This window comes from Squalius cephalus, assembly GCF_949319135.1.
Source record: "Squalius cephalus genome assembly, chromosome: 15".
Classification (NCBI taxonomy): Eukaryota; Metazoa; Chordata; class Actinopteri; order Cypriniformes; family Leuciscidae; genus Squalius; species Squalius cephalus.
Genome location: NC_137136.1, coordinates 1,065,001 through 1,078,017, shown reverse-complemented (window position 1 = coordinate 1,078,017; position 13,017 = coordinate 1,065,001). Strand labels below are relative to the sequence as shown.

At 39.0% G+C, this 13,017-nt stretch overlaps 1 protein-coding gene across 2 annotated transcripts in view; it reads left to right on the top strand.

Annotated features, from left to right (window-relative positions):
* The window catches only part of csmd3a (CUB and Sushi multiple domains 3a), a 331,891-nt gene that overhangs the window by 263,749 nt on the left and 55,125 nt on the right, over window positions 1-13,017 (top strand). For both annotated transcript variants that reach the window (XM_079894353.1, XM_079894352.1), the window contains exons 55-56: window positions 4,095-4,280; window positions 8,767-8,940. In XM_079894353.1, the coding sequence (XP_079750479.1) occupies window positions 4,095-4,280; window positions 8,767-8,940 (360 nt within the window). The remainder of the gene's footprint in view (window positions 1-4,094; window positions 4,281-8,766; window positions 8,941-13,017) is intronic.

Here is a 13,017-nt window from a genome sequence, read left to right as displayed (position 1 = left end):
AGTGAATCAATCAAAACTAACTTTATTTGGACAATAACTTTATTCTAGATCTGCTGTAAAGCCTAAACAATCTCTGTTACTGTAATCTCCTGTTATCACTGTAAAGCTGCTGTGAAACAACCTATATCGCTAAAAGCGCTGTATAAATGATGACTTGACTTGACTAGAGTGTTAGTAGACTGGTAGGGTTAGGGTTAGTATAAGTTGACATGTACTTGCAAAGTTACTTATAGTCAGTGTAATGTCTGTTGGAGGAGCATCACTATAAAGAGTTGACAGAGAGTCGACCATAGGCCTCGATTTCGGTTCGTCATGAGTCATTTTGTACCCACCACTTTATTGGTATTAAGTGTTACATATTATTACTCATGTACATATTATTATACATATTATTGCTCATCATAACCACTTAAAACGGTCAAAAAATCTAACCAGAAATTTGGTGATCACTGATCGTTGTTTAGGAAGCCTACATTAAACCCGTTAAGCTTTTTCCTACAAGCCTCAATGAAGCAGAAACGCTTCATGTCAGATAACGTCCATAATAATTTGACTTTTGGTTCGATTTTTTGCAATATGAGCAATATGAGAGAGAAATTTGGTAATCATTGTTTAGGAACATTAAACCACGTCATGTCATATTGTCAACATGGTACTTATGAAGCAGAAGAGTGGGTCATATGTCTAATGCCTTTTGAAAACTTAAGGCTTTCTTCTTCATAAAACGAGTCGGACATCATCACATTTTTGTATACATCTTTATTTATTTACATTAGTAAGCTACAGGACATCGTCTTTCAAAACATGACCTGCACGAAAGAGAAAAAAATGAATGTGTCGTTGTACCCAGCACATCTCAAACCAATCTGACGCCCATGGAGTCGACTAATACTCGGATGAGAGTTAGTGGGCATGTAACTGCACAGTTACTTATAATCAACAGAATGTTCAAAAGGGACCATCGAAAATAAAGTGTTTCATAGTTCCTATAACTATTGAAGAAAGTTCCCGGTGTTTGGCGTGTTCGCACCGCAGGAACTAGGAACTATTTTAGTTCTAGGAACTCATTTTGGAGGAACTAAATTACTCCTTCTCCAGAGTCGGTCTAAACCAGCGCTATAGGAACTACCCGTGACATTAGTGTTCGCTGATTGGCCGAACCAAGCGTGCCGCACAAGCCCTGAAAAGTGAAGCCAAAACGTCTCGATCGCCCCCCGGTGACTGGTCCTAGTATAGGTCATAAGCCCCGCCTCCCCGTGTTATTCAACGGGACGCGAGACCAACTAAACAATTAAATTACACTTCAAATATCTTTTTTCTAAAGGTGGTTTCTTTCATTTGCTGTCGTTTTTATCACGCTGATGCAAGTTCAAGTGTCTGTTTCAAAAATAAGTTGTTTTTTAGTTAGTTACGTGATGCGGTGGTGTAACGTCATGATTGACAGCTGTGATTAACAGGTTCTCTGAGCGAAGTAGTAACTGAAGCACCAACGGACATTTTTTCGGGATCTTCGGAGGACTGAGGAGATTGTATTTACTTTATTTTAACAAGCCTCTTGTCGTACTGCAATCAATTTTTAAAAAAGTGTGCAGAATGCACTCTTCCTGAGCGCATTCGGCGAGAGTGAGGGCGGAGCGTTGATTTCGCGGCTTTACTTCCTGCTCACTACTGCGCAGGTCTGGTCCCGAGATCGCTACTGCGCAGGTCTGGTCCCGAGATCGCTACTGCGCAGACTCAAGTTCCAATATGTCAGCGCCATATCGGGACTCTGGCGGCTTCAGTTCTCATCAATGGAAGAGAGCGAAGGGGCGTCGTCCATCTTTTTACAGTCTATGGGCCGAACGCATGCGAAACACCAGCATCCGCCATTATTAATAAAGGCTGTGTAAACTTTATACAGATTATATTATTAAACAGATTATAGCCTATATATTTGCTCCAGAAACTAACTCTACGAACATGAAAACAGTGATAGATGAGCCTCTTAATCTTTACACTGAGGAGAAAATCCAACGCAACTTTGAGGAGACCAAGAGAAACATGATTATGTGTTTCTGCCTAGCAACACTGGACATCAAACACACGCCATACGCTAATAACTGTTCATTACTGTCTACTTTCTATGTAGAACAGTTTTATCTGATAATGCATTAGACAGGACTGTTAGACAGATCGTAAACTAATGAACACGGAGAATGTGAGCTCATTCTCAGTGCCGTCAAAATAAAAGTCCCAACAACAAGCGTGTCTCACGTCACTTCAGAGTTCCTACTGGCGGTGCGAACTCAACCAGGAAAACGTTCCTGAGGGAACCATCAGGAACCCTGGTGGCGAGATCCTATAACTAACCGGAGCGAAAGCCCCTATTATAGCGAGAGTCGAGCACTGTGGCGCTGATGGAAATGACTTTTAGGCTGCGGTTAAAAAAGAAATGACCAATTTGATCTCTGAGAGCCTCTGGCCCTCTTTCAGCCGACTCGTTCACTCGGGGTCTGAATAGCCACAGATTAGCCCTGCAAATCAGAAGATGAGATGTATGTTTTGAAGCTAATCTCTGCTTTGTTAGCGGCGTGATTATGAGCGTCTCAGAGGATGGGCTGGAGTGTTTGACTCGCGTGAAGAGATCAGCAGTGATGATGGCCTGATTACATGACTGGAATGTGCTTTTGTCCAATAGTAATGGACAAATAAATGCTTATCTCACTGAACGGGTGAAGATGCTCTATATTTGTTACTTTTGTTATGTAGCAAGTTTAAAATGATAAAAGAGCTTAGAGTGATTGTAAATACTGTATTGTAAATGTTCAAAAAATGTTTTTAAGTTTTTGAAAGAGTCTCTTTTGCTCACCAACACTGCATTTATTTGAGCAAAAATACAGTAAAAATGGTAGAATATTATTCTAATGTAAATCATCTGTTTTCTATGTGAATATACGGTAAAGTGTCATTTATTCTAAGCTGAATGTTCAGCATCATTACTCCAGTCTTCAGTGTCACATGATCCTTCAGAAATCACTCTGATATGAGGATTTGATGATCAAGAAACATTTATGATTATTATCAGTGTTGAAAACAGTTATTTTTATTTCAGGATTCATTGATGAATAGAAAGTTCAGCATCTATCTGAAATAGAAATCTCTTGTAACATTAAACACTAACCATTCAAAAGTTAAAGAAATAAATGTGGGAAAGAAATAAAACAAATCAATACTTTTATTCATCAAGGATAAATTAAACTGTACATAACTGTTTTCAACACTGATAATAATCATAAATGTTTCTTGATCATCAAATCCTCATATTAGAGTGATTTCTGGAGGATCATGTGACACTGAAGACTGGAGTAATGATGCTGAACATTCAGCTTTGATCACAGGAATAAATTACACTTTACTGTATATTCACATAGAAAACAGATATTTTACATTAGAATAATATTTCACAATATTACTGTTTTTATTGTATTTTTAATCAAATAAATGCAGCCTTGGTGAGCAGAAAAGACTTCTTTCAAAAACATAAAAACTCATACCGATCCAAAACTTTTGACTAGCAGTGTAGATAGATAGATAGATAGATAGATAGATAGATAGATAGATAGATAGATAGATAGATAGATAGATAGATAGATAGATAGATAGATAGATAGATACTGTAGATAGATAGATAGATAGATAGATAGATAGATAGATAGATAGATAGATAGATAGATAGATAGATAGATAGATAGATAGATAGATAGATAGATAGATAGATATAGATATAGATAGATAGATAGATATAAAATTCAGGTTTGATCACAGGAATAAATAATTACATTTTACAATATATTCACATAAAAAATTATTTTATCTTGTAATAATATTTCACTATTTTTACTGTTTTTTGATCGAATAAATGTATCATTGGTGACCAGAAGAAACTTCTTTCAAAAACATCTAATCATACTCACCTCAAACTTATGAACCGTAGTGTGCGTGTATATAAACAGAAATAATAAAAAACATCTCCTCAAATACATTATTTGTGTTTTATTCATGAATTGTCGTGGCTTTGCAACACTTATTACACTTGTTCTGTTTGTGTTCTTCAGTCGTCAACTGCACTGATCCCGGTATTCCAGCAAACTCAATCAGGAAGAGCAAAATCGAGTACGGGAACTTCACTTTCGGGACCGTCGTTTCCTACGACTGCAATCCCGGGTATTACCTCTTCGGCTCGTCGGTTCTGACCTGCCAGCCGGTGGGATACTGGGACAAACCGCTACCAGAATGCCTGGGTACGTCTGAGTCTCTTCACTTTACTTCTCATTATTTCCACTTTTATCATTGCCAATCTTTGAACTCTCTCCATCTGAGAGGCGATAGTAAATGTCACAGGTTAGTCAAGCGCAACGTTCGGTTCAAAGAGCTCTTATGATGGAGACTTCACGTCTGTGTGAAAGCTTTAAAAGTTTCCCAGAGTTTCCCGCAGTGGACAGCAGTGGATTTAACACACCTTTTCTACAGTTTGCCAAAGCGAGGAGTATTAAGGTCAAGAGCGCATTCATTAGAGAGACGTGTTCATTTGCCTGTGAGAAAGTAATTGCCTCCCGCTCTCGCTTTCCATCTCTGTCCCTGTAATTGCTTCAAACCTGAACTTGATCGTTTCTTGTGGGTTTCCAGCGAGATGCTTACACTGACCGTGAAGGAGAGGCAACAGTCCTGCTAGCTGTCTGTTAGCCTTGTTTTTCTCTCTAGTTTACACAAGGTGATTCTGCACTTTACTTAGTCGACGGAGGCTACTTGGGAATTTTAATAAGCAGCCTCTTCTCCCCCGTCAGCCTTTCAGCCGGATGAATAATATGAAAATGTGCACCTCCTCGGTTTTATTCGGGTGCATTTACAATTCAAAAGAAAGCAAACATCAAAACCAGGCCTGAAAAGAAGCTTAGCTAAATTAAATTGAAGAGCTTATGTGTGTTTCTCCAGCAGCGCACGAGAGATGAATTAATGCTGTTAAGATGTGAACAACTACACACTTCGCAAATCTGAACGACTTTCATGGTTCATTTGGTAACGCTTTACAATAAGGTTCATTTATTAAACGTTAGTTAATGTATTAACTAACATGAACTAACAATGTGCAATGCATTTGTTTCTGTTTTTGTTCATCTGTGTTAATGTTAGTTAATAAAAATACAGCTGTTCATGTTAGTTCACAGTGCAAGATTTGAATAAAGTATTAGTAAATGTTGAAATTAACATTAACAGAGATTAATAAATGCTGTGTAAGTGCCATTCATGTAATACATTCGGCTATGGTGATGTATTTAGATCCTCTGTAATCTTCGTTTGAGGAACAGACTGAGATTTAAGTAGTTATTTATTGAAAATATTTCCCTCCTGCCAGCATTGCATCAGAGAGTTGAACTCAAGAACTCAAGTTCAACTCAATAATCCGTTCTTAGTTGTTTTTCGAGTTAACCACAACATTCACAACCAAATCAATCACAAACCACAGCCAATCAGAAGAGTGTGGGGGCGGAGTCTCTCTGCAAGCTCACTGCACTCACAACCAAATCAATCACAAACCACAGCCAATCAGAAGAGAGTGTGGGCGGAGTCTCTCTGCAAGCTCACTGCACTCACACCCAAATCAATCACAAACCACAGCCAATCAGAAGAGAGTGTGGGTGGAGTCTCTCTGCAAGCTCACTGCACTCACAACCAAATCAATCACAAACCACAGCCAATCAGAAGAGAGTGTGGGCGGAGTCTCTCTGCAAGCTCACTGCACTCACACCCAAATCAATCACAAACCACAGCCAATCAGAAGAGAGTGTGGGCGGAGTCTCTCTGCAAGCTCACTGCACTCACAACCAAATCAATCACAAACCACAGCCAATCAGAAGAGAGTGTGGGCGGAGGCTCTCTGCCAGCTCACTGCACTCACAACCAAATCAATCACAAACCACAGCCAATCAGAAGAGAGTGTGGGCGGAGTCTCTCTGCAAGCTCACTGCACTCACAACCAAATCAATCACAAACCACAGCCAATCAGAAGAGAGTGTGGGTGGAGTCTCTCTGCAAGCTCACTGCACTCACAACCAAATCAATCACAAACCACAGCCAATCAGAAGAGAGTGTGGGCGGAGTCTCTCTGCAAGCTCACTGCACTCACACCCAAATCAATCACAAACCACAGCCAATCAGAAGAGAGTGTGGGTGGAGTCTCTCTGCAAGCTCACTGCACTCACAACCAAATCAATCACAAACCACAGCCAATCAGAAGAGAGTGTGGGCGGAGTCTCTCTGCCAGCTCACTGCATTCACACCCAAATCAATCACAAACCACAGCCAATCAGAAGAGAGTGTGGGCGGAGTCTCTCTGCAAGCTCACTGCACTCACACCCAAATCAATCACAAACCACAGCCAATCAGAAGAGAGTGTGGGCGGAGTCTCTCTGCAAGCTCACTGCACTCACACCCAAATCAATCACAAACCACAGCCAATCAGAAGAGAGTGTGGGTGGAGTCTCTCTGCAAGCTCACTGCACTCACACCCAAATCAATCACAAATCACAGCCAATCAGAAGAGAGTGTGGGCGGAGTCTCTCTGCAAGCTCACTGCACTCACACCCAAATCAATCACAAACCACAGCCAATCAGAAGAGAGTGTGGGTGGAGTCTCTCTGCAAGCTCACTGCACTCACACCCAAATCAATCACAAACCACAGCCAATCAGAAGAGAGTGTGGGTGGAGTCTCTCTGCAAGCTCACTGCACTCACACCCAAATCAATCACAAATCACAGCCAATCAGAAGAGAGTGTGGGTGGAGTCTCTCTGCAAGCTCACTGCACTCACAACCAAATCAATCACAAACCACAGCCAATCAGAAGAGAGTGTGGGTGGAGTCTCTCTGCAAGCTCACTGCACTCACACCCAAATCAATCACAAACCACAGCCAATCAGAAGAGAGTGTGGGCGGAGTCTCTCTGCAAGCTCACTGCACTCACACCCAAATCAATCACAAACCACAGCCAATCAGAAGAGAGTGTGGACGGAGTCTCTCTGCAAGCGCACTGCACTCACAACCAAATCAATCACAAACCACAGCCAATCAGAAGAGAGTGTGGGCGGAGTCTCTCTGCAAGCTCACTGCACTCGCAACCAAATCAATCACAAACCACAGCCAATCAGAAGAGAGTGTGGGCGGAGTCTCTCTGCAAGCTCACTGCACTCACACCCAAATCAATCACAAACCACAGCCAATCAGAAGAGAGTGTGGGCGGAGTCTCTCTGCAAGCGCACTGCACTCACACCCAAATCAATCACAAACCACAGCCAATCAGAAGAGAGTGTGGGCGGAGTCTCTCTGCAAGCGCACTGCACTCACACCCAAATCAATCACAAACCACAGCCAATCAGAAGAGAGTGTGGGCGGAGTCTCTCTGCAAGCGCACTGCACTCACAACCAAATCAATCACAAATCAGAGATTATCATTGTCAGATTGTGTGTTGTTGTTCCACGACGTGGCAGAAATAGAAACCGTTTCTAAAATCGAATCACTGGTTAGGACACAAACTCTGATTAGCTGATTAACTCGCCTTGCATTTCTACTAAACATTAAAGTTCTACATGGCAGCAGTGGCTGTTTGTTTGAAAAGATGGCTCCACTTATTGGGAAAAAAACCTATTTCAGAGCAAAAATATAGAGATTTTGTCTTTTAACTATATCTTCCAGACACCTATCAAATACATTATAGATGCTAGGCGAAGTGTGTCAGACATATATTCAATAAATAAGCTTTTGTTGTGCAAAAAAATATCATAGTCCTCAGAAACAAAAAGATTATGCATGATGATTTGAACGTTGCTCACCGCAGAAAAGTCCCATAGTGATTGTGTTGTTGCTGAAGACAGAAAAGTAGGGCTGGATTTAGAGATGTGTTCTCTGTAATCTTGCAAATGTTACGTATTGTACGAGGTCCTTTTCCTCTCTGCGAAACTTCACACACGCAGAACTTGTTTTTGGAGATCTTCCGAGAGGGTAAAAGCCAGACCCACACAAACCTTCACATTCCCACTGACATGAAAACGCCAATCATTGACAGTCAAGTCGAGTCAACTTGCATTGTCATTCAGCCATTTTTGTCTCTTTTTTTTTTTTTTTTTCAGGTTTACCATCATTTTGTAAATGCTAGTGTTTCAACAACATGTAATGTAAACTTGAATTATGAATTTGATTTTATACTATAAATAACTCATGACAATAGTAATTCAATCTACTGTAATCTCAGCATAAAGTCCCCCTGTGGTGAAAAATCAAGCTTTTAATATTGCTTATGTGGTGTTTTTAATCTGCTTTAAGACAAAGCATGTGTAAATTCATAAGTCGACAGCATTGCTGAGTATTTCCTCCTTAAAACTGCAGTCTCAAAAACACGCTTTGAAATCGCTGGTGTTTCTGACGTCACAAACTACCTTGTAACCAATCAGATCAACGTGTGATCGTCAACCAGTGGATCTCTGAGCTGAGTGAGTGAGTGGAGGCGGGGCTCATTTGCATATTCATAGAACCGCACATACTAAATGAGGCAAGGGTGTCGAGTTACATTCAAGATATTTTAAGACTTGAAGACATCTAAATGTGTCATTTTGGTGATCAAAGATGAGTTTTAAGGGATAAAATGATTGACTACAGGGGGACTTTAATCATTAAAGCTAGAAGAATAACCCGAGCTGTGAGTTGAAGTGAGTGATTGATGTGTGTCTCCTACAGAGGTGGACTGTGGTCACCCTGGTTCTCCTCCTCATGCCGTTGTGACGGGAGAGAAGTTCACCTTCGGATCTACAGTTCACTACAGGTGTTTGGAAGACCGAGCTCTGATTGGTGAATCCACTCGCTCCTGCCAGCTGAACGGCCAATGGAGTGGCTCGCAGCCACACTGCTCAGGTAAGACACACCTGGGCTGACAAAAAGTTGCAAAAAGTTTTTTTAACGGAAACGGTGGTGCGTTGAACACCCTGTTCTGATGATGCAAGAGTTGCAACTACGGCAGCTGAGAAGGACATTCCGTGTGTTCTTTGGAAGAATTTTCGGAGCCTGATGGAATCGGTATAAATATGTGACCCTGGACCACAAAACCAGTCACATGGTTCCATTTTCGTAAGGATGGTATGGTTTGTTAGGATAGGACAATATTTGTCTGAAACACAACTATTGATAATCTGGAATCTGAGGGTGCAATAAAATCAAAACATTGAGAAAATCTCCTTTAAAGTTGTTCATTTATGTTGACGATTGTGCTGCATTCACTCACAGAAATACATGTTTTATATATTTATGGTAGGAAATGTACAAAATATCTTCATGGAACATGATCTTTACTCAATATCCTAATGATTTTTGGCATAAAAGCTAAATCTATAATTTTGACCCATATAATGTATTGTTGGCTATTGCCACAGATATCCCCGTGCGACTCGAGACTGGTGACGTGATCCAGGGTCACATGTGTTTAATACTGCAAAATACGCTCGATGTATTCCGTCCGGAATAAAAGAGAACATCCCAATCGAATGAAGGGATTTGTGGAAACTGTGGTTGCTAATTATTGTGATCCAACATTTGCCTCGTATTTCAGGATGAAAAGACAAACATTTCATGTGAAGGATAATCCACTTCTTATCTCTGAGACGGTGTTATGATATATGACCTTATTATTTTTATTATGAGTATTAGGCTTATCATTATTGCTGATAACTGTTGATATGCTATATTTACTGTAACACAACCCGGACACCGCTTGAGGTTGAACGTGCCACAGCTCTTACTTAAACTGGAACGTAAAGGCTTAGTAACTACTAGCTACTCCTTTGCACCATTCCTGTAAAGTAATGCATTGTGGGATAATATGCCGTTTACCTTCAAATGATCCAATAGCAGCCTTGAAATATGTGAGCGGAAGTTGAGTTTAAACGCTGTGAATTTCAGATTATGCTTCATTATAACTTCTTTTACCTCGCTTAAATAACGGTAAAAATACATTTCCATTAAATGCGACACTTAATTACAAATAACAATTGGCATTTTTAGATGTAAATAACATTCAGAAACTGTATTTCAAATCATTAGGGATCAATTGATAAATACTTGCTTGGAAACTTATAAATCTTTCAGGCTTTTTCAAGCCAACATAAAAGTTTGTCCCGACAAACTTTACTTTCTTCTAACTAATAGTGTATTTTATCATATTGCTCTTTTTGCTAATTTATGGGAATAAATTAAGTTAGGAATAATTGACTCTGGACTCTCCGTTATTGAAAATGTATGAACATGCCAAAGTGACCATGACCTGAAGTGCATTATTTTCATAAGTCGATTATTCTCATACCAGGGTTACCATATTTGTTGACATTTTTAGGTTTTTGTTCCTAAAACTACTTTCTTGCACATCTTGAAGACGCCGAAGCCGTTGCTACTAGTTTAACAAAGTCATTCAGACTCATATGGAGGCTTGTGCTGTTTCTGTGCAATTTTTAAGTCAAGTCACAAGTGTTTATATATTATGAAACCAATTCAATTTCAGCGATAAGCATCTCTACAGAGGATAATAGTGTCATTATTGTTATTCAGCTCAATTTAGTTCACTGTTGATCCAGTTCAGTTCAGTAACAGTGTCTATGTTGCAAAGTTTGTGTCATTATCCGGCAAAATTATGTTAAAATGTTCTCGTCTGATAGTATGTGCAGTTATATCAATAATATTACTGAATATGAATTGTATTTTAAACCAGAGTGAGAGAGAGAGGGGGGGGAGGGAGGGAGAGAGAGAGAGAGACAGAGAGAGGGGGAGAGAGAGAGAGAGAGAGGGAGGGAGAGGGGGAGAGAGAGGGAGGGAGGGAGAGAGAGAGAGAGAGAGAGAGAGAGAGAGAGAGGGAGGGAGGGAGGGAGAGAGGGAGGGAGAGAGAGAGGGAGAGAGGGGGGGAGAGGGAGGGAGAGAGGGGGGGAGAGGGAGGGAGAGAGAGAGGGAGAGAGGGGGGGAGAGGGAGGGAGAGAGGGGGGGAGAGGGAGGGAGGGAGGGAGAGAGAGAGAGAGAGAGAGAGAGAGAGAGAGAGAGAGAGAGAGAGAGAGAGAGAGAGCATGCATTTGTGTTGTGCAGTTACTTCTCTACAAATGCAGCATTAGTTACAGTATATAACTTTAACTCTGGGATGACGACTGTATTGATTAGGCAACATCGAGCTCTGTGTTTGTGGAAGACGGAGAGAGCGAGAGAAAGAGACTCATGGTTGCATGGATGTTAAAAGTAATTTCAGAATTAAACTGAAATTGTCATTTGTTGTTTGGCCGGTGATGTTGTGTGTTTCTGGCTGGTTTGCTGTTTGTGAGGATGTTTGAAAGAACTGGAATTAATATAAAGAATATAATCCATTTCAGTGATTTCACCACGGTTTATTGTTGATGTTATGTCATGTTATGGTATTTAGTGTTGTGTTGTGTTATGTTGTGATGTCATGTTATGTTATGTCATATATTATGTTGTTTTCATGTTGTTATGTCATTTTATTTTGTATTTCATGTCGTTATTATGTTATGTCATGTTGTTTTGTGTTATGTTATGTCATGTCACGTTATGTTATGTTATAGTATGTTGTTGTCATGTCATTTTATTTTGTGTATTTCATGTTATTTTATGTTATGTCATATATCATGTCATGTTATTTTATTTTATTGTATGTTATGTTATATGTTATGTTATGTTGTTATATGTTATGTTGTTTTGTCATGTTATGTTAGTATGTTGTTGTCATGTCATTTTATTTTGTGTATTTCATGTTATGTTATTTTATGTCATGTCATATATGTCATGTTATGTTATATTGTGTTGTTATTTTATGTCATGTTAAGTTGTGTTGTGTTATGTTATGTCATATGTCATGTTATGTTATATTATATTATGTTGTTATGTTATGCTATTTTATGTTATGTCATGTTAAGTTGTGTTGCGTTATGTTATGTCATTTGTCATGTTATATTATATTATGTTATATCATGTCATGTCGTCATGTTATGTTGGCATGTTATTTTATATTTTATGTCTTATGTCTTATGTTGTTATGTTATGTCATGTTAAGTTCTGTTGTGTTATGTTATGTTATGTTATGTTATGTTATGTTATGTTATGTTATGTTATGTTATGTTATGTTATGTTATGTTATGTTATGTTATGTTGTTATTTTATGTCTTATGTTGTTATGTTATGTTATGCCATGTTATGTCATGTTATGTTATGTTATGTTATGTTATGCCATGTTATGTTATGTTATGTTATGTTATGTTATGTTATGTTGTTATTTTATGTCTTATGTTGTTATGTTATGTTATGCCATGTTATGTCATGTTATGTTATGTTATGTTATGTTATGCCATGTTATGTCATGTCATGTTATGTTATGTTATGTTATGTTATGTTATGTTATGTTATGTTATGTTATGTTATGTTATTATATGTTAAGTTAAGTTAAATTCTGTTATGTTATGTTATGTTATGTTATGTTATGTTATGTTATGTTATGTTATGTTATGTTATGACATGTTGTTATGTTCATCTCTGAAATAACTGAAATGAATATGAAGAATATAATCTATACAGTGATTTCAGGTGCTCTTCTTCACGCTGTGCTGCACAGAAATGACTGTAAAGGCTAAGAATGAAGCATATCTTAAATTATGATTCAGTTTTCTCCGTTTAATAAAAGCTTCTCTCATTCTCGTGGTAAAATCGCAGTAACACACGGCGGCTCGTGGCTTATTGCTTTCCGATAATACACAGGTCCTTTGTACTGTTCAGGCTTACTTGTGTTTGAAAGAGAAATCATGCGTTTGAATGAACACGTTGTTGAGTGAAGCTCATCTTTGTCTTGAGTCTTATTTTCTGTCATTATGTGTCAGTCTTACATGAGTTAATTAAGTTGAGCTGAATAATGACTTCTGTCTTTGCCTGACACACTCCGCCGTTTCTCTCTAC